This window comes from Dendronephthya gigantea, unplaced genomic scaffold (genome assembly GCF_004324835.1).
Source record: "Dendronephthya gigantea isolate DGI-Jeju-01 unplaced genomic scaffold, DenGig_1.0 000004F, whole genome shotgun sequence".
NCBI lineage: Eukaryota > Metazoa > Cnidaria > Anthozoa > Malacalcyonacea > Nephtheidae > Dendronephthya > Dendronephthya gigantea.
This window is the reverse complement of record NW_021163014.1, coordinates 4,085,001-4,105,330: the sequence shown is the minus strand read 5'-3', so window position 1 is coordinate 4,105,330 and position 20,330 is coordinate 4,085,001. Positions and strand designations below refer to the sequence as shown.

Sequence of the window (20,330 nt, the reverse complement as noted above, 5' to 3'; positions counted from 1 at the left end):
ACGGCTTAAAATATCGAAGTTTCAAACGATTAAAACAGTACAAAATCTTCACAGACAAAGAAAAAACTTAAAATGTTATTTTATTCTGTAAGTGCAGTCGACGCCGGCGGCTAAAAGTTTTATACTTTATAATATAGTATGTATATTTGATACCAAAATTCAAATTACACTTTCAAAAACACTTTTTGAAGTTAAAGCAAAGGTGTAATAGCCTTTGACAGGTTTATGTGTTTGCATAAAAAGCTGAAAATTTAACAAATAAACGGCATACAAAGCTGAAAAGTACACAAATACGGCTCATTCTTACCGCGAAACAAATACGAAATAAACAAAGTAAACACACTCGTACCCTTTGTCTTTGGAAACATTTATAAGCTTGCAGATTATGAATTATTCCTCTTACACGGCTTTGTCTTGACTGTATCCACTATCCAGGTTCATCTTTGCTATCTGTCATCACTGCTGTCATGCTTCATATATCTTGTTTCTTCTCCTTTTACTTTCTTTGCACAAAGTTTATGAAACGCTTTTACAAAAATGTTTACGAAATGACAGTTAAATTGCTGACGTTCTCATTGAAATACAAACTTTCTGTCTTAGCTAATCAGAACGTTCGTTGATTACTCGCGCATGCGCATAACTTACAAAACCACCCAATGTCAACCGTCCATGACAAAGAATTTGGACAACTTTGGATTCGCCTATGTTCTACCGGGTTCCGGGTGTAATTCCTAATCTCCGAGCGAAAATAGTACCCTCGCAGGCGCTCCGCGCCCGCTCGGGGATAATGAAAATCTCTAATGATCACACAGTCGAGACCGATAATTTTACATCATTATTCACGTAAAGATATTGATAACACGCATTCATGATTTAATCACGTCAGTATTTTGCTTCATTTCATTGATGGTATAATTATAGTTTATTAACGTCGACGACTTCTTAAGTGCCCAACATATTTCTAAAAAAATTGTGGGCTAAAGTCTGTTAAACAAATGTCCAACTTATTGTACGTATTGGAAATGCAATAAAGGCAAGTCGTATAACCAGTCTCAGACTTCATGCTGCGACCAAGTGGTGACAAAAAATTTAGCGCTTTATGTTCAAATATAAATGGTGGACCACTTGCATAATATCCAATATAACCGGGGAGCAGCGTGGCAGTGTCGTCAAACAACTTAGCATGAAATGTGGTAAAACAACCGCCTAAAATAGACAAAACACTTCTCGACGTTTCGATCTGAGGGCCTTCTTCAGGAGAGTTAGCATTAAAATAATTAGGGGAGAATACTTGCTTTGTATAAGGGCAAAACACGTAATAAAAATGGGCCAATAGGAAACAAAAAATCAAAACAAATTCGAATACATTGCATTGCCAAAGAGACGCCTGATTGTGGGTAAGAATAGCCTGCAATGAGGGAAGCCTGATCAGCAACGAAAACGCATTACAACCAGCTTCGATGTAAACAAAGAAATGGGAGTCATATTACTCTGGGTGAAGTAGCTTAAATGAAAGAGAGTCTTTCATTTATGCCAGAGGGATGAAAAGTGCCAAGACTGTGGATGAGTCGCATTTCTCGTCGTTTACGGCTATAGCTAGTACCGGAAATCGGACAGAGGGCTGAAATTTTCAAGTCCGTGACACAATGATTACCAGAGGTAAAGTGTCTGGCAACAGGCTTGGTGTTATCGTGGTTGTTAACCAACCTACGGTGTTCACCAAACCTTACCCTTAGAGATCTTCCAGTTTCGCCGATATATAGTAAACCACATTTCTTGCGCGAGATGCAATAAATGAGGTTGGAGAAGAGGCATGTGAAATGGTACCTGATGAAAAACTGTGAATTGGGAGCCGGAATAACAGTGCCAGAATCGGTAAATGAACATTTTTTACATTGGCCAATGCCACATTGGGACGTGCCATTGGACTCTGAACAGTTTTGCTGTAGAGAGCTGTGAACCAATGTGTCCCGGATATTTTTGTTGTGCAGAAAAGAGATTAGGGGGTTATCGGTGAAATAGAAGTTAATTGTCTCGGGATCATTCTGCAGGATATGAAGAGTCCGAAGTAAGACATCCCTAGCAGCAAGATTGAAGGGATAATGTGTTAGAGCTAAGGGAGTAGAATTAATGCAAGGGTTTTAGAGACAGAGTCTCTAAGGCTGTCTAAGCGGGAAATGTCAGAGGCCTTAAGGCAGAGTCAATAAGTGGGGAGGGATAGCCGCGCCCGACAAAGAATTTTTTCATCCTCAGACATTTGGAATTGAAGTCATCATCTTCACTGTAAAAGCGGCGGGGACGAAGGAATTGTGAGTGGGGGATAGACCTCTTAGTGTGGCTGTGGTGGAGGGAAGAATATAAAAGATATTATGGGAGTCAGTGGGCTTGTAGAACACTCAGGTAGTGAGCCTATTACCATTGATGAAAACCAGAATATCCAAGAATGATACACTGGTCTCACTGGTTTCCCATATGAATTGCAATGCTGGATGAAATTCGTCATCAAATTTGATTAATCTCTCCAACTCAACACGGGAACACGCTGCTGTACCAAGCCGGTCATCAATGTACCTTCCCAGGTAATCAGGTAGAGTGCCGGTGTACTGTTCGTAGATTTGTTTTTCCACAAAACCAACAAACAAGTTGGCATATTTGAGACCATTTTAGTTCCCATTGCTACACCGCTTATCTGTTGGTGATGCTCACCATCGAAGGAAAAATTGTTGTGAGCACCAGTTCTGACGATTCCTGAGTGGGGCGTTTGTCTGAAAAGAATTTGAGGGCCTCCAAACCATCTTGGTGGGGGATGACATAAGGATTTGACATCTATTGTGAAAACGAATTTGTGGGATGATTGAAAATTAATGTTGTTAATGATTTGAAGAGCATGTTTGGTATCCTTAGTATAGAATGGTAAATCCCTTACCAAGGGTGCCATGACATGGTTTAGAAGGCTGGAAATGTGTTCGGTGGGGCAACCACAAGCAGACACAATGCGTCTTCCTGGGTTGTTGAGTTTGTTGAGTTGATTTTGCGGAGAGAGTAGATGACAGGAGTTGAAGGGGTGTTGGTGAGAAGGTTGAGTGAAGATTGTGGAAGTTCACCACTGGAATACAGTTGATGAACACTGGATCAAACAATAGCTTGGTGATGGGATGTCAAATCCTCATTAATGCTGCGATAAAAAGAGGTGTCGCCAAGTTTTCTGTGGGTTTCATCACGGTATAAATCAGCCCTCCAGACAACCAAGGCATCCCCCTTATCAGCAGGTTGGATGACAATGTCAGTGCGACCACGAAGAGATTTGAGAGTCTCAAATTTCAAAAGTGTAAGGTTTGATGGCCTTTTGGGCCTAAATTTAGGACGTTGCTCTATTTCATGTCGACATTTTGGTCCATTCTTCGGACATAAGATCTAGATAACGACCAGGTTTGCGAAAAGAAGCTTTGATAAAAGAGAGATACAAAGAGACAAAATAAGAAAGCCACGTTTTGGTGTGTTTACGATAGATATCAAAACGATGGGAAATCAAACAAAGAAGTCTCAGCTGCACTTAATTTGACAATAGCCTGCTTAAAATGCACCAAATGTACGATGGGGACGAGCATGGATTTTAATATCTCTTTTATAAGTTTCATTTTTACATAATATTATTCAAAGAAATTGTATTTACGTTTGATATTTTTGCAGTTTCATGCGGCGACTCTCACATTTACACTCCTGGTACGCTTAAAAGTCCTGGATATCCCAATTTATATCCGAACAGCATGGACTGTGAATGGACAATTTCTAGCACTCAAGGAAGGCCTATTCTCATTCAGTTTTTGAATTTCTCGGTAAGTTATATTACCAGTCCCAGTTTTTTACCTCTGTATATATTATATATATTTATTATATGGACAGGGGTATTTTACTTGGAACTAAAACACTCGTAGAACTCACACGCCACTACATCCACGGTACGGTACGACATTATTGTCACGTTTAGGAGTTAAGTACATTTCAATAACCTAAAGATTGACATTTTTCATTGCAAATATTTTCTGAGGCGTTTCATATTAGGTTATCATACTTTCTGTGCTCATCATGTAATTTACTCTAAACTACTTCACCTATAGTTGGAAAGTGAAGCAGGGTGCGGATATGATTATTTGGAAGTTTATGACGGTGATTCCAGGGGCGCAAAAAGACTGGGGCGATATTGTGGACTACAATCACCAAGAAATCTGACATCATCTGGCTCTAAATTCTTTATCGTATTTCACACGGACGGCAGCGAGCGAAGAAGTGGATTTGTTTTTTATTATACTGACACGACTGGTAAGATATAAATTCATATGAGTAGGAATGCATATTAAATGTAAATGTGATGTTGCTACTCTGAGTCACCAACCGGGCAAGCTGAAAAATTAGCTTGACCACGGTGGGAATCGAACCCGCGACCTTTGGATTGCTCCGATGCACTTCCAACTGAGCTATGAATAAATGCATACTTTGTCGACTCTATATGGAGACATATTACTAAGCCGCCAGTAGTTGTGATTAGCATAATTATTTACCAGTTTATTAATGGTAGTGATACGGATGTTCACGCAAAAGGTTGAATAATATTTTATACGTGTATAAAGATTTAAACACAGTATAATGATGAAATACAAACTGTTCTTTACTCAGTGAATCTTTATATAATTTGATCGGACGTACGACTTTTTTCACTGGTGAAAAGGTGTCATACAATTGACGAACTTCTTCACTAGTTAAAAAATGGCGCCGGCTTTTTGGCGTCGTTATGAAAATCCTTCATGATTATACAATTACCTAAAACGATAATACATCAATTATCCATTAAAAATGATGGTTCCTTTCAGTTCTGTTCTTTTTTTCATTCGTGGTATAGTTTTCAATTTTCATTCGTGGTATAGTTTTCAATTTTTATTCGTGGTATACACAGTTTGCGTCGAGGCCCAACATTTCAACACATTGCTCGAAATAACTTTATGTTTAAGTCCGCGTTTAGCCAAATCCAACTTATTGTTTCGGAAATGCCATTATAGGCATGTCGTATAACCCGTTTCGGGTTAGAAAAGCGTAAATTAACACGCATGACAAATTTATGTTAATTCGCAGTCAAAAAGCAAACAGTAATCCAGCGGATAATAACTGTAATTCCTTCGGATAAAAGATCTAGTTTCTCAAAAGAGAGATCAATCTAACGAGGCAAATGAATTGTCGAAAATCAAACGCAGGAAAGCGCAGCCTCCCCTCAATAATAACCAGCTTAAAATAATTTACCAAAGTACGACAAGAAGGTGGAGTTTTTTCAAGCTTCATTTTTACATATTCAGGAAATTGTATTTATTTACGTTTATTTTGTTGTAGTTTCATGCGGCGAGTCCCACCTTTACACTCCTGGAACACTAAAAAGTCCTGGATATCCCAATTTATACCCCAACGACATGGATTGTGAATGGACAATTTCTAGCACTCACGGAAAACCGATTCTCCTCCAGTTTTCGAATTTCTCGGTAGGTTACTTGTTGTTTTGAAACTGATTTACATTGTGTTTAATTATTTCTTCGATATATTTCTTCTAATACAATATTCAGTTTTTGTAATAAATTCTTAGCTGAACTGAGATAATGAGATATAAACATAGTAAGCTTGAATTAAAAAGGGGGGGGGGAAAGAAAGTCAACTTAATGAAAGATTGCATTTCATTTATGACCGAAGAGCTGGGGTGGAGCTGGACTATTCATTTCTGAGATACTTAGATTAGTATTAGTGTTATTTTGGAGATAAAGAGCACTACGATCAGTGGCGTAACTAAAACGATAATTGAGGGCTGAGTATTCAAATATTAGAGACCTTTAGCTTGACAACAGCAAACGCCAAACCACAAACAAAGTTTGTGTTTTAACTTCACTATCTTCAAGTGTGCGGCAATTTCGCAGTAATGTAAAAAAACAATAGGCTATTTCTGATGTATTTAAAACAGTATACTATTCCATACCACTCATAGTTCATGCTCTGATGTGATTTAGGTATTGGGAATTATTGACTAGCGAACAAGGCCAATCTAGCTAGCTCGGCTAAGATGAACGCATTGGAGACAGACGCGAATTTCGTGCCAACAATTATCTTGTTTTTATTTATTTCTCCTTGTCCGCTGGAATTGAGCACGAACTACATGGCATGGGCAAAACATTGCATTTTATATGCTCTCTGTGACGTCCTACTATACGCTCCGCATCATAAACCTCCTTTAGAAATCCGTCGGGCAATACTGATATTCATCCCACCTATTATCGTTCTAGTTTCCCCCTGACCTACGATGTGCACAAGGCGTACCTTTAAGGTGGTTCTTAAATTTTGTTACTCTTATTTTCGATCTTTATAGGTAGGAAGTACATAAAACATTGGAGATTGGGCAAAAAACAATATCCTCTTAAGTTACATGTCTGCATTTTCTTTTAGTGTTTTTCGGCTTTTAGAAGACAAACAGGAAATATTTCCATCCCACAATTGAACGCATTTTCGCTTCACTTTTTATAGTTGGAAAGAGGATATGATTTTTTAAACATTTATGACGGTGATTCGGCGGATGCAAGAAGACTTGGGAGATACGATGGAGATGAGTTGCCAGGAAATCTGCAATCATCCGGCTCCAATATTTTCATCACATTTCACGCGGACGGTAGTGGGCGAAGAAGCGGATTTGTTTTCAATTATACCGAAGGTAATTTATATGTGAATTCTTTAATAACGGATTTGTTTTTAATTATACCGAAGGTATAATTTATGTGAATTCTTTAATAACGTATAATTATACTTATAGTTTGTAACTCTTAGCTATATCATAATATCAAGACTTGCCGTCATGTGTTCGTTTTACCCTTTCAACTAAAAGTAATGTTAATTAATGCTCGTCACTGGTATTCTTGTTCGTGCCGACACTCCGACTCATTGCTTTAAAAAAGGTTTTGTCAAAGTTAATTAAGCGAATATCTAACTTATTGTTTCTCTAATGCAATGATAGGCAAGTCGTATAACTCGTTCCATACTCTAATGGCGTAAACACACATGAGCAATTTGTGCGAAGTCGCTGGGAAAATTTAAAGAGCGATAAAGGAATGCTATGTTCAAATGTGATGTGTCTCTTATGTTCAAATGTAATTCCTGCGGATATAAGATATAAAGACAAACCAGGTTTCTGAGAAGGAACTTTGACAAAAAGGAGATATTTCGAAATTGATGCTCTTATTGCTCACAAGGGACATCAATTGTCGAAAATCAAACAAGTAAATCGCGGCTTTTCCTCAACAGTAGCCGGCCTAAAATTGACAAAAGTACAACGAGAACGTGGAGTTCAATCTCATTTTTCTTCAAGTTTTATTTTTACATCTTCAAAGAAATTGTATTTACGTTTAATTTAGTGGCAGTTTCATGCGGCGACTCTCACCTTTACACTCCTGGTACGCTTAAAAGTCCTGGATATCCCAATTTATACCCCAACGACATGGATTGTGAATGGACAATTTCTAGCACTCACGGAAAATCGATTTTCCTGCAGTTTTCGAAGTTCTCGGTAGGTTACGCGTTGTTTAAAATTGATTTGTATTGTGTTTAATTATTTCTTCGATATATTTCTTCTAATACAATATTCAGTTTTTGTAATACTTTCTTAGCTCAACTGATATAATGAGACATAAACATAGTAAGCTTTAATTAAAAAGGGCGAGAAAGAAAGTGATATGAATGAAAGATTGCATTTCATTTATGACCGAAGAATGCATGGGGGGGGGCTGGACTATTCATGTCTGAGACACTTAGATTAGTATAAGCGTTATGGTGGAGACGGCTGAGGGTGTATATATGCAATCGTTCAAGCATTAAATTTTATGCGGCGAACGTGTAACATATTGTTACGAGATAATTATAACAATAATGATTGCAGGCGCTGAACACGTGAACAGTCTATTTTAAGTAGTGACGAAGAGACGATATAGTGTTGGGAAAAGTACGGACGATAAGGAGATTTTGCTTTTGAGGCTACGAGAAAGAGATGTGATTGAAGTATTGACGAATAGAGTATTTTAGACGAACATTTATGATAATAAACAATAAAAGCCAAAACGTGGGACAGTGAAATTTAATAGTGTAACAATATACGGAAAAGCAGAATTTGCTGCTTTTCTAAATACATTAGAAATAGCCTGTTGCTTTCTTACATTACTGCTGAACATCACAAGTTTTATGTAGAACGTTTGTAATTTAGCGAAATTGCCGCACATTAAAAGATAGTGGAGTTAAAAGACAAACTTTGTTAGCGGTTTGGCGTTTGCCGTAAACGTTAAGCTAAAGGTCTCTACACATCTCTGCCCGACGGATTTCTTTTGTAAGTGCAATGGCTTAGAATAGAAATCCGTCGGGCAATACTGATATTCATCCCACCTATTATCGTTCTAGTTCACCCCCTGACCTACGATGTGCACAAAACGTACTTTTAAGGTGGTTCCTAAATTTGGTGACTCTTATTTTCGATGTTTATAGGTAGGAAGCACGTAAAACATTGGAGATTGGGCAAAAAATAATATCCTCTTTAGTTACATGTCTGCATTTTCTTTTAGTGTTTTTCGGCTTTTATTAACCTAAGGGAACATAAACAGGATATATTTCCTTCCCACAATTGAACTTATTTTTTGCTTCACTTTGTATAGTTGGAAAGTGAATATGATTTTTTGAACATTTATGACGGTGATTCGGCGGATGCAAGACGGCTGGGGAGATACGATGGAGATGAGTTGCCAGGAAATCTGCAATCATCCGGCTCCAATATTTTCATCACATTTCACACGGACGGTAGTGGGCGAAGAAGCGGATTTGTTTTTAATTATACCGAAGGTAATTTATGCGAATCCTTTAATAACGTAATAATTCTTATAGTTTGTAGACTATCTGAAGGCACACATCGCTTTGCCGTCGTGTGTGTCATTTTCTCCCTGTCAACTAAAAGAAATGTTAACGAGATTACTCCAATAGTTAAGAGATAATCGAAGCGTAATGTTGGGTCAATAAAAAGGGCATAATGTAATAGTTTGGGAATATAGGCCATGTATGGGTAATCACCGTATAACTCGTTTTATATAATATCATTTCATATTTGTTTGTAATGTCAAAACAGATAAAAAAGAATTCGGGTATAACTGCGGGAAATTGATCAAGGCTGAGGTGTGTCTTTTTGCTTACAGAGATAAAACAGGCCTCATTTTATGAATATCTTTCATTTATGATTATACAACAGCCTAAGACCATAATACATTATTGAATTTTATTATTTAAAGTGCCTATGTCACTTGTGGGATCTTTACGGATTTGAAAAGGGCTTGAAAAATTTGTTTATAAGTTCTACAACCTTTTTTGATATAATTAAATAGTTTCGAAAATACGTCGGTTAGGAGGACTGGGACTCAGGAATGATTTGCAAACACGCCGTCTTTTATAATGTAAACATGAAGAGTTTCACTGGCGATATAGTTTGCGCTTTTCAAGAAAAAAATGCGGGAACGGTGCGTTGTGTATGGCTGTAGCAACTTGGCGAGTTTTTCTCAAAATATTTTACGTCATTGGAAGATCGAAGTAAAATTACAATTGATTATAAAAAAATTATTATGTTTGACAAGAATTCGGTTCCTGAGTCCCAGGCCCCCGAGCACGACGGAAATTTAAGCAAATCGTCATGTTTAGATGTAAATATTTCCGAAACTATTTAACTATATCAAAAAGGGTTGTAGAACTTATTAAACTAATTTTTAAGCTCTATTCAAATCCGTAAAGATCCCACAAGTGATACCGGCACTTTAAACAATTTTAGAAGACGCATGATGTATTTTTTCAGTGCTGTTCTCTCTTTCACTCGTCAGTAGCATAGTTAGTTTGCGTCGACACTTCAACTGAATGCTAAAAAGATGTTTTGTCAAAGTCCGTTTAGTGAGTATCTAACTTATTGTTTCGGTAAATCTATGATAGGAAAGACGCATAATATAAACACGCGTGACCAATTTGTGCGAAGTCGCTGTTAGAATACAAAGAGCGGTAAAGGAATGCAGCGCTTATGTTCAAACGTAATTCCTATAACTAACGAACCAGGTTTCTGAGAAGTAACTTTTATAAAAAGGAGATATTTCGAAAGTTACTCTCTTATTGCTCACGAGGGACATCAATTGCCGAAAATAAAACAAAGGAAATCACAGCTTCTCCCTAATAGTAGCCGGCTTAAAATTGACCAAAATTCGACGAGAACGTGGGGTGTAATCTCGTTTTTCTTCAAGTTTCATTTTTACATGATCAAAGAAATTGTATTTACATTTAATTTAGTGGCAGTTTCATGCGGCGACTCTCACCTTTATACTCCTGGTACGCTTAAAAGTCCTGGATATCCAAACTTATACCCGAACAGCATGGATTGTGAATGGACAATTTCTAGCACTCACGGAAAACAGATTCTCCTCCAGTTTTCAAATTTCTCGGTAGGTTACCTTTTGCGTTGTTTTAAAACTCATTTGTATTGCGCTTTGTTCTTTTTAGAAGGTAAGAGAGTAAAAGTAAAAGGGGGGGATTGAAGTGATCTAAATGAAAGATAACATTTCATTTATTTATGACCGAAGAATAGGAGGGAATTGGATTGTCCATTTCTGACACACAATAATTACAAGAGCTAAATTCTCTGTGATAGTATTATAGTGTATATATGCTGGATATATACCGCACTATACGATTTGCGCAAAAATTTTCTTTATGGTGGCTTCCAAAAGTTTTAGTTGCAATGTACAGTGCTGATAAAAGTATTCGAACACCGTTTCTATAGACCTCATAAATATGCTCATAATTATCTACTTTAAATCAGAAGCAATGAAAATTTTGCAAGTGACAGAACGAGTTTTTCGCACTGTTCCCCAGTTATTTTAATTTACAATTTTAAACCGAAAGTACATTTTTAATCAAACAAGTGCCATTTACTACTTTTTTATAAGTTTACTTGGGAGGTTATTTGTGAGATATCGGTAATGAGTAGAGTAAGGTGTTCAAATTTTTAAATAAAGATCGAATAATGTCATTTATTGTGCGTATAGTTTTAAAAACATTCAAAACAGAAAAATTTTATTTACTTTCATTTTTATTCCAGTTCTATGTTATTAAGGATGTATTTCGAGTAAGTTCTATTAATATCAGTCAATATCTGCAATTTAGAACACCAGAAGACCCAAGTTGTCGGGTTTTGAATATTTATAGTGATTTAAATGCTCATTGAAGAATTTATGCACGTAAAAACTGTTTTTTGCGCTAATTAAGACCGGATTATTTTGAAAATAAGAAGCAACATTTTGGAATGGAATCACAGTGACACAGTTCTAGAAATCATGTTAATTCGGTGATAATTGAGTTTGGAAAAAGTAATGGTAGATGGCACGTCTTTGTTCACAAATGTACTTGGAGTAACCAATTAATTCCTAAAACTGCAAGGGAGAGCATAATATGACGCTCTATAATATATAAGAATGGTCATTCAAATAGGTTCCGTTTTAAATTGTGTATGTCGATGTTTTTTGTAAATTAAGGGTCAAAAAGAGGTGTTCGAATACTTTTTATGGGTACTGTATAAAGAAAGGAAGCATGTAAAATATTGAGGATTGGAAAAAAACAGCTTCCCTTTTTGGAATTGATGTCGGCAAAAAGTGCCCGTTTTTTTATTTTATTCCCATATCTTTGCACGTATGCTGCTAAACATTTCATAAGCTTTCTTTTAGTGTTTTTTATTGGCTTTTATTAACATCAAGGAAGACAAACAGGAAATATTTTCTCCCATGACCGCTTTGCTTTCTTTAATGAGCTGACGACGACACGAACATGTAAAGATGCCGATGTCGTAAAAATATTTTTTTCATTATAAGGCACTATACCCTGATGTGCGCTGTATTATGCTAATAAGTGTCGGATCTGTTTCATTGCATTGAATTTGGTGTTAAATTTTCTTCTTTATTGTATGGCACGCTCGAAATTGTTTTACTTTTTATAGTTGGAAAGTCGATTTGATTTTTTGTACATTTATGACGGTGATTCGGCGGATGCAAAAAGACTGGGGAGATATGATGGAGATCAGTTGCCTGGAAATCTGCAATCATCCGGTTCCAATGTTTTCATCGTATTTCACACCGACGGTAGTGGGCGAAGAAGCGGATTTGTTTTTAATTATACCGAAGGTAATTTACGTGAAATCCTTTAGTAACGTAATTATAATTATAGTTTGCAGGCGATTATGAAGGCACATTATCATTATAACTCATTTTATATCACCTTTAATATTTTTTTTGTAATATCAAGTAATAGCAAGCTTAAGATTGACCAAAATTCGCCGAGAACGTGGGGTTTAATTTCATTTTTTCTTCAAGTTTCATTTTTACATCTTCGAAGAAATTGTATATTTACGTTTAATTTAGTTCCAGTTTCATGCGGCGACTCTCACCTTTACACTCCTGGTACGCTTAAAAGTCCTGGATATCCCAATTTATACCCCAACAACATGGATTGTGAATGGACAATTTCTAGCACTAACGGAAAACTGATTCTCCTTCACTTCTCGCATTTCTTGGTAGGAATATTGAGTTTCTGTAATATATACATTATTAGCTGGACTGTTTTAATGAGACATAAAACATTATAAAAGGGTTGAAAAAACAATAAAGGAAAGCGAAGGCAGAGGAATAGTATTGTTATAGTGAAGATAACGAGCTCCAAGATGTGCAAAAAACGTATCTTTAAGATGGCGCTGTACAGTTATTGAATCTTACCAGCAATGCATATAGCAAAGAAGCACGAAAAAGCTTAGGGATTGGACAAAAGATAGTCTCCTTTTATGGTTAGATGTCTGCAGAAAGCGCCCGTTTTTCTAATATATCCCATATCTTTACACGTATGCTGCTAAACATTTTGTAAGCTTTCTTTTATTGAATTTTTTTGCTTTCATTAACCCCATGGAAGATAAGCAGGAGTTATTTTCTTCCAGCAATTGCACGCATTTTTTCCGAGAGAAATTTCCTAGTTTTCGCCATGAGCGCTTTCTTTAATGGTTGGTTCACCACGACGACACAAACATGCAAAGATGCCAATGTCGTCCAAACAATTTTTCTCTATAGAGCACTATACACAGAAGTACGCTATATGCTAATTAGGATCTCTTACATCGTATTGTACTTTGTGTTTTTGTTCTTTATTTTGTGGCTTACTTGATATTGCATCACTTTATAGTTGGAAAGTGGTTATGATTTTTTGTACATTTATGACGGTGATTCGGCGGATGCAAGAAGACTGGGGAGATATGACGGAGATCAGTTGCCGGGAAATCTGGAATCATCCGGCTCCAATGTTTTCATCGTATTTCAAACCGACGGTAGTGGGCAAAGAAGCGGATTTGTTTTTAATTATACTGAAGGTAATATATGTGAAATCCTTTAGTAACGTAATTATAATTACAGTTTGCAGACTATTATGAAGGCACATTATCATTATAACTCATTTTATATCCCATTTCATATTTGTTGCAATATCAAATAATAGCAAGCCTAAAATTGATCAAAGTACGATGAGAACGTGAGGTTTAATCTCATTTTTCATTTTTACATCTTCGAAGAAATTGTATTTATGTTTAATTTAGTTCCAGTTTCATGTGGCGACTCTCACCTTTACACTCCTGGTACGCTTAAAAGTCCTGGATATCCCAATTTATACCCCAACAACATGGATTGTGAATGGACAATTTCTAGCACTAACGGAAAACTGATTCTCCTTCACTTCTCGCATTTCTTGGTAGGAATATTGAGTTTCTGTAATATATACATTATTAGCTGGACTGTTTTAATGAGACATAAAACATTATAAAAGGGTTGAAAAAACAATAAAGGAAAGCGAAGGCAGAGGAATAGTATTGTTATAGTGAAGATAACGAGCTCCAAGATGTGCAAAAAACGTATCTTTAAGATGGCGCTGTACAGTTATTGAATCTTACCAGCAATGCATATAGCAAAGAAGCACGAAAAAGCTTAGGGATTGGACAAAAGATAGTCTCCTTTTATGGTTAGATGTCTGCAGAAAGCGCCCGTTTTTCTAATATATCCCATATCTTTACACGTATGCTGCTAAACATTTTGTAAGCTTTCTTTTATTGAATTTTTTTGCTTTCATTAACCCCATGGAAGATAAGCAGGAGTTATTTTCTTCCAGCAATTGCACGCATTTTTTCCGAGAGAAATTTCCTAGTTTTCGCCATGAGCGCTTTCTTTAATGGTTGGTTCACCACGACGACAAAACATGCAAAGATGCCAATGTCGTCCAAACAATTTTTCTCTATAGAGCACTATACACAGAAGTACGCTATATGCTAATTAGGATCTCTTACATCGTATTGTACTTTGTGTTTTTGTTCTTTATTTTGTGGCTTACTTGATATTGCATCACTTTATAGTTGGAAAGTGGTTATGATTTTTTGTACATTTATGACGGTGATTCGGCGGATGCAAGAAGACTGGGGAGATATGACGGAGATCAGTTGCCGGGAAATCTGGAATCATCCGGCTCCAATGTTTTCATCGTATTTCAAACCGACGGTAGTGGGCAAAGAAGCGGATTTGTTTTTAATTATACTGAAGGTAATATATGTGAAATCCTTTAGTAACGTAATTATAATTACAGTTTGCAGACTATTATGAAGGCACATTATCATTATAACTCATTTTATATCCCATTTCATATTTGTTGCAATATCAAATAATAGCAAGCCTAAAATTGATCAAAGTACGATGAGAACGTGAGGTTTAATCTCATTTTTCATTTTTACATCTTCGAAGAAATTGTATTTATGTTTAATTTAGTTCCAGTTTCATGTGGCGACTCTCACCTTTATACTCCTGGTACGCTTAAAAGTCCTGGATATCCCAATTTATACCCCAACAACATGGATTGCGAATGGACAATTTCTAGCACTAACGGAAAACTGATTCTCCTCCAGTTCTCGCATTTCTCGGTAGGAATATTCAGCTTCTGTAATACATGGATTATTAGCTGCACTATTTTAATGAGACAAAAAACATAATAAAAGCGTTGAAAAAAATAATAAAGGTGGAGGGGAAAGGATGTGATCTAAATGAAATAATTTTCATTATGACCGAGATAATCGGGGGAGGGACTGGACTATTCATGCATATCTGAGACACAATGATTACCAGGGTAGAATTTTCTGTAATAGTACTGTTATAGTGAAGATAGCGAACTCCAAGATGCTCAAAAAACGTATCTTTAAGATGGCGCTGTACCGTTATTGAATCTTACTTACAATGCATATAGCTAGAAAGACGAAAAAGATTAGGATTGGACAAAAATAGTCTCCTTTTGTGGTTAGATGTGTGCAGAAAGCGCCCGTTTTTCTAATATATCCCATATCTTTACACGTATGCTGCTAAACATTTTGTAAGCTTTCTTTTATTGAATTTTTTTGCTTTCATTAACCCCATGGAAGACAAGCAGGAGTTATTTTCTCCCAGCAATTGCACGCATTTTTTCCGAGAGAAATTTCCTAGTTTTCGCCATGAGCGCTTTCTTTAATGGTTGGTTCACCACGACGACACAAACATGCAAAGATGCCAATGTCGTCCAAACAATTTTTCTCTATAGAGCACTATACACAGAAGTACGCTATATGCTAATTAGGATCTCTTACATCGTATTGTACTTTGTGTTTTTGTTCTTTATTTTGTGGCTTACTTGATATTGCATCACTTTATAGTTGGAAAGTGGTTATGATTTTTTGTACATTTATGACGGTGATTCGGCGGATGCTAGAAGACTGGGGAGATATGACGGAGATCAGTTGCCGGGAAATCTGCAATCATCCGGCCCCAATGTTTTCATCGTATTTCACACAGACGGTGGTGAGCAAAGAAGCGGATTTGTTTTTTATTACACTGAAGGTAATTTATGTGAAATCATTTAGTAACGTAATTATAATTATAGTTTGCAGGCGATTATGAGCCATTTCATTATAACTTTTATATCGCGCTTTATTTTGTTTGTTATCAAATATGCAAGTCTAAAATTCACCAAGTATACGACGGGAACATGGAGTTTAATTTCATGTTTCATTTTTACATCTTCAAAGAAATTGTATTTACGTTTAATTTAGTTCCAGTTTCATGCGGCGACTCTCACCTTTATACTCCTGGTACGCTTAAAAGTCCTGGATATCCCAATTTATACCCCAACAACATGGATTGCGAATGGACAATTTCTAGCACTAACGGAAAACTGATTCTCCTCCATTTCTCGCATTTCTCGGTAGGAATATTCAGTTTCTGTAATATATAGATTATTAGCTAGACTGTTTTAATGAGACATAAAACATAATAAAAGGGATGAAAAAACAATAAAGGAGGGGGAGGGAAGGAATGTATTGTTCTATATAGTGAAGATAACGAGCTCCAAGACGTGCAAAGAACGTATCCTTAAGATGGTGCTGTACAGTTATTGAATCTTACCAGCAATGCATATAGCAAAGAAGCACGAAAAAGCTTAGGGATTGGACAAAAGATAGTCTCGTTTTATGGTTAGATGTCTGCAGAAAGCGCCCGTTTTTCTATTATATCCCATATCTTTACATGTATGCTGCTAAACATTTTGTAAGCTTTCTTTTATTGAAATTTTTCCCTTTTATTAACCCCATGGAAGACAAGCAGGAGTTATTTTCTCCCAGCAATTGCACGCATTTTTTCCGAGAGAAATTTCCTAGTTTTCGCCATGAGTGCTTTCTTTAATGGTTGCTTCACCACGACGACACAAACATGCAAAGATGCCGATGTCGTCCAAACAATTTTTCTCTATAGAGCACTATACACAAAAGTACGCTATATGCTAATTAGGATCTCTTACAGTGTATTGTACTTTGTGTTTTTGTGTTTTATTGTGTGGCTTACTTGATATTGCTTCACTTAATAGTTGGAAAGTCGATATGATTTTTTGTACATTTATGACGGTGATTCGGCGGATGCAAGAATACTGGGGAGATATGTTGGAGATGAGTTGCCAGGAAATCTGCAATCATCCGGCTCCATTGTTTTCATCACATTTCACACGGACGGTAGTGGGCGGAGAAGCGAATTTGTTTTTAATTATACTGAAGGTAAGTTGCGGATTTCTTTATTATAATTATACGGTTATTATATACTTATAATTTATGTAGCATATGAAGGCACACCATGTCACTTCAACAGATTTAAAATGAGTTTGGGCAGAAGATGGGAAATTAAGGCTCTAGCACTGAAGTAATGAAATTCCCTCTTGATGGTACTGTCCTCATCTTTCACGCACGAAATATTTTCTTCTTCAACCCAATCCCTTAACCAGCGCGTTTTCCGTACCAAAGTGAAGGATATCCGTAACATTAGGATGTAACGCTCAAGCCGAGGAGGCGAGAACGATATTACATCGTTTATTGACTTAAAATATCAAGAACTTGCATTATGCGATCCTTTCCATGGCGGAAACTAAAATTACGATTGGAGGGTATAGTTCCTATAATATGCATTTCATGGTATTTCAACGGTGGTAAGCGGAGTTGATTTATTTATATCATAATGGAAATGGTAAGAGTGTTTTCAACGACGTCGACGTTCTGACCTACGGGCATTTGTCAGGAGAGTGAGTATGAATTAAAGAAAATAGGCACATGTTTTGTAAAAGGTAAAAAACAAGTGATAAAAATGCACAACTAAAAAAAAATGAGAGCGAATATCAACCTTCGCTTCACGCTCGAATGATTTTTTTTATATAGTTTTTTTGCACGATGTACACTATTTTTACACTATATGGATTGCACAATATGTACCCTCCTCCAATTAGGCTTAGTAGCGAAGGTCCTGATAACCTTCTGACAATGACTAATGGCTGAAAATGCTTGACAAATTAACGAGGTTAAAATTTTACTAATTGTTATAATCGTAGACAAATTTGTTATAATGCATATGATATAATTATAAGGTTGTACGCAAAGTTTCCGCTTAAAAATGGAATGGATGTTTCATCATATCTAACATTGATATTACTTTAATCTGGAGAAATAATTTTATTATTGCATGTGTTTTTTTTCCAACCTTTTGTTCAATCCTTACAACGTCAAATATATGTATTTCTTATTGTGACTATTATAATTATATAAACAAATGTTAAATACTAATCGTAAAATAACCTCTTTTAAATTGGAAAACCTGAATATTTTATCTAGGTTACAACTAGCGTATATTTGCATTGTTGGTGGAACATTAAATCCAGAGTAATTTATTTTTATCGAAATAATCCTAATAATTTATAGCAATTCCAGATAGCATTAACAAGGAGAAATTTCATTTTAAAAAAATCGGTTTATTTCTTTACATTTTTCAGTCAAAGGTAATCGGAATGCCTAAATTTTGAATAATTCATGTAAATTGTTATATTGTACTTTTTATCAAAATTTATGCAGTCTGATTATGTTACTCAAAGTGTAAACAAACTTGCTGATTGGTCTAAAACGAAATCCCTCTTGTTCATAGCATTCTTTCCTTGCAGAATGCGGGGAAAATCACCTGTATGCTCCTGGCACACTTAAAAGTCCTTTTTATCCAAATCTATACCCCAACAACGTAGACTGCAATTGGACTATTTCAAGCGGGAATGAAAGACACGTTCTTCTTCAGTTCTCGTTTTTTTCGGTAAGTTACATTTACCTTGTTGAACTATTAATATTTAATATTAGATAATACAAACAGGGAGCAGCGTGGCAGGGTCGACAAAATAACTTAGCATCCAATGTGGTATAACAACTGCCTAAAATGGAGAAAACACTTCTCGACGTTTCAACCGGAGGGCCTTTCTCAGGAGAGTCAACATGTTAATTCTCCTAACGAAGGCCCCAGGTCAAAACTTGGAGCAGTGTTTTGTCTATTTTAGGCAGTTGTTAGAGCCCATTTAATATAAGACAAAGCGCAATTAGTCATAATATATATTTTACAAAATGGCTGAAGCACAGTTATGGTGTTTGCTGGAAGGCCTGAGTGATATTAATACCGGTTTAATTAATGTTAATAATCGCTTTTTTAGTTTCGCTTTGCCTAAAGCACCGAGAGTTCAAAATTTACCTGACGTGTTTATGAATTATTATAGTTTGTTTCAATTATTTTTTAAGAGCAAGGATCTGTCTGTATAGATTTTAGGCACAAATAAAATGCCAAACCCCCCGGAAATACTAATTTTAAATGTAGGTTGGAATGAGGTTGGCTTGGGTTTAATTTGGATACAATGTCAAAAAAACTAAACAGTAACTAATGGCCCTGCGAGGGTTAAAAAATCATTCATTTGCCGACAACTAGTTTCAGGGGGGTGTCACACCCCACCCCCCTAGCCACGGCCCTGCCAACAATCATAACCAAACGAAGGGCAATGTTTGCCAAAAGAAGACATGTTTATTGCAACTTAAACACAATGAAGTAGATTCCGAAATCCATGTCCAAAAATATGTACACTTGCAATAAGCTGAAAGAACCATGAGTGCACGATGCCTCTTATTAATGTCCGTGCATGGGTAAATAACTTCTAAAAGTGCACGATGCCTCTTCTCGGCATTTTTACTTTGTTTCTTTATTAAAGAGAAAGCAAACACAATTCCTATACACTGCGACTCACGATATTAGTTATCATGTAAATATGTTCACAAATTTAATTACTCGAGTAAGCACTTTCCTCTGCACGAAGTTGGGAATATTGAATTATCGCAGTGGAAACATGGCCTCAATGTTTACATTCACGTACGTCACGTGATTCGTAAATTAGGCAGGTTTTTCATATAAAGGCTGGTCCACTTTATTAGTTTGATCATTCTGTTGTAACGATGGAACGAAGCAAAGACCTTACTGACCCAGAAAAAGATATTATTATTAAAGAGCTAACAAGATGTTCACTAACAAGGCCTCCACTAACGAAAAGGCACAAAGATTTGCGGTTGAACTGGGCTAAAAGCTATGTGAAGACAGACATGAAATGTGTATTGTTCACTGACGAGGCAAGAGCAACCCTAGATGGCCCTGGTGGTTGGTCGAAAGGATTGGTCATCCATGGTGAACAGTGTTTAACAAGAATGAGACGCGAGCAGGGAGGCGGAGGTGTAATGATATGGGCTGGCATTGGGGACGAAATGTTTGGTCCTATTCGTGTACCAGAAGGTGTTAAACTAACATCTCAAACTTATTGCCAGTTTT

The 20,330-nt window shown here is 36.4% G+C and overlaps 1 protein-coding gene across 3 annotated transcripts in view; it reads left to right on the top strand.

Annotated features, from left to right (window-relative positions):
- Nucleotides 1-20,330, top strand: part of LOC114515590 (cubilin-like) — a 43,994-nt gene that overhangs the window by 8,685 nt on the left and 14,979 nt on the right. For 2 of the 3 annotated variants that reach the window (XM_028534876.1, XM_028534877.1), the window contains 11 exons: nucleotides 3,691-3,836; nucleotides 4,119-4,320; nucleotides 5,380-5,525; nucleotides 6,553-6,736; nucleotides 7,434-7,585; nucleotides 8,718-8,901; nucleotides 10,375-10,526; nucleotides 12,074-12,257; nucleotides 12,495-12,646; nucleotides 13,303-13,486; nucleotides 18,646-18,788. In XM_028534876.1, the coding sequence (XP_028390677.1) occupies nucleotides 3,691-3,836; nucleotides 4,119-4,320; nucleotides 5,380-5,525; nucleotides 6,553-6,736; nucleotides 7,434-7,585; nucleotides 8,718-8,901; nucleotides 10,375-10,526; nucleotides 12,074-12,257; nucleotides 12,495-12,646; nucleotides 13,303-13,486; nucleotides 18,646-18,788 (1,829 nt within the window). The remainder of the gene's footprint in view (nucleotides 1-3,690; nucleotides 3,837-4,118; nucleotides 4,321-5,379; nucleotides 5,526-6,552; nucleotides 6,737-7,433; nucleotides 7,586-8,717; nucleotides 8,902-10,374; nucleotides 10,527-12,073; nucleotides 12,258-12,494; nucleotides 12,647-13,302; nucleotides 13,487-18,645; nucleotides 18,789-20,330) is intronic. The other variant, XM_028534878.1, reaches the window with a different exon arrangement.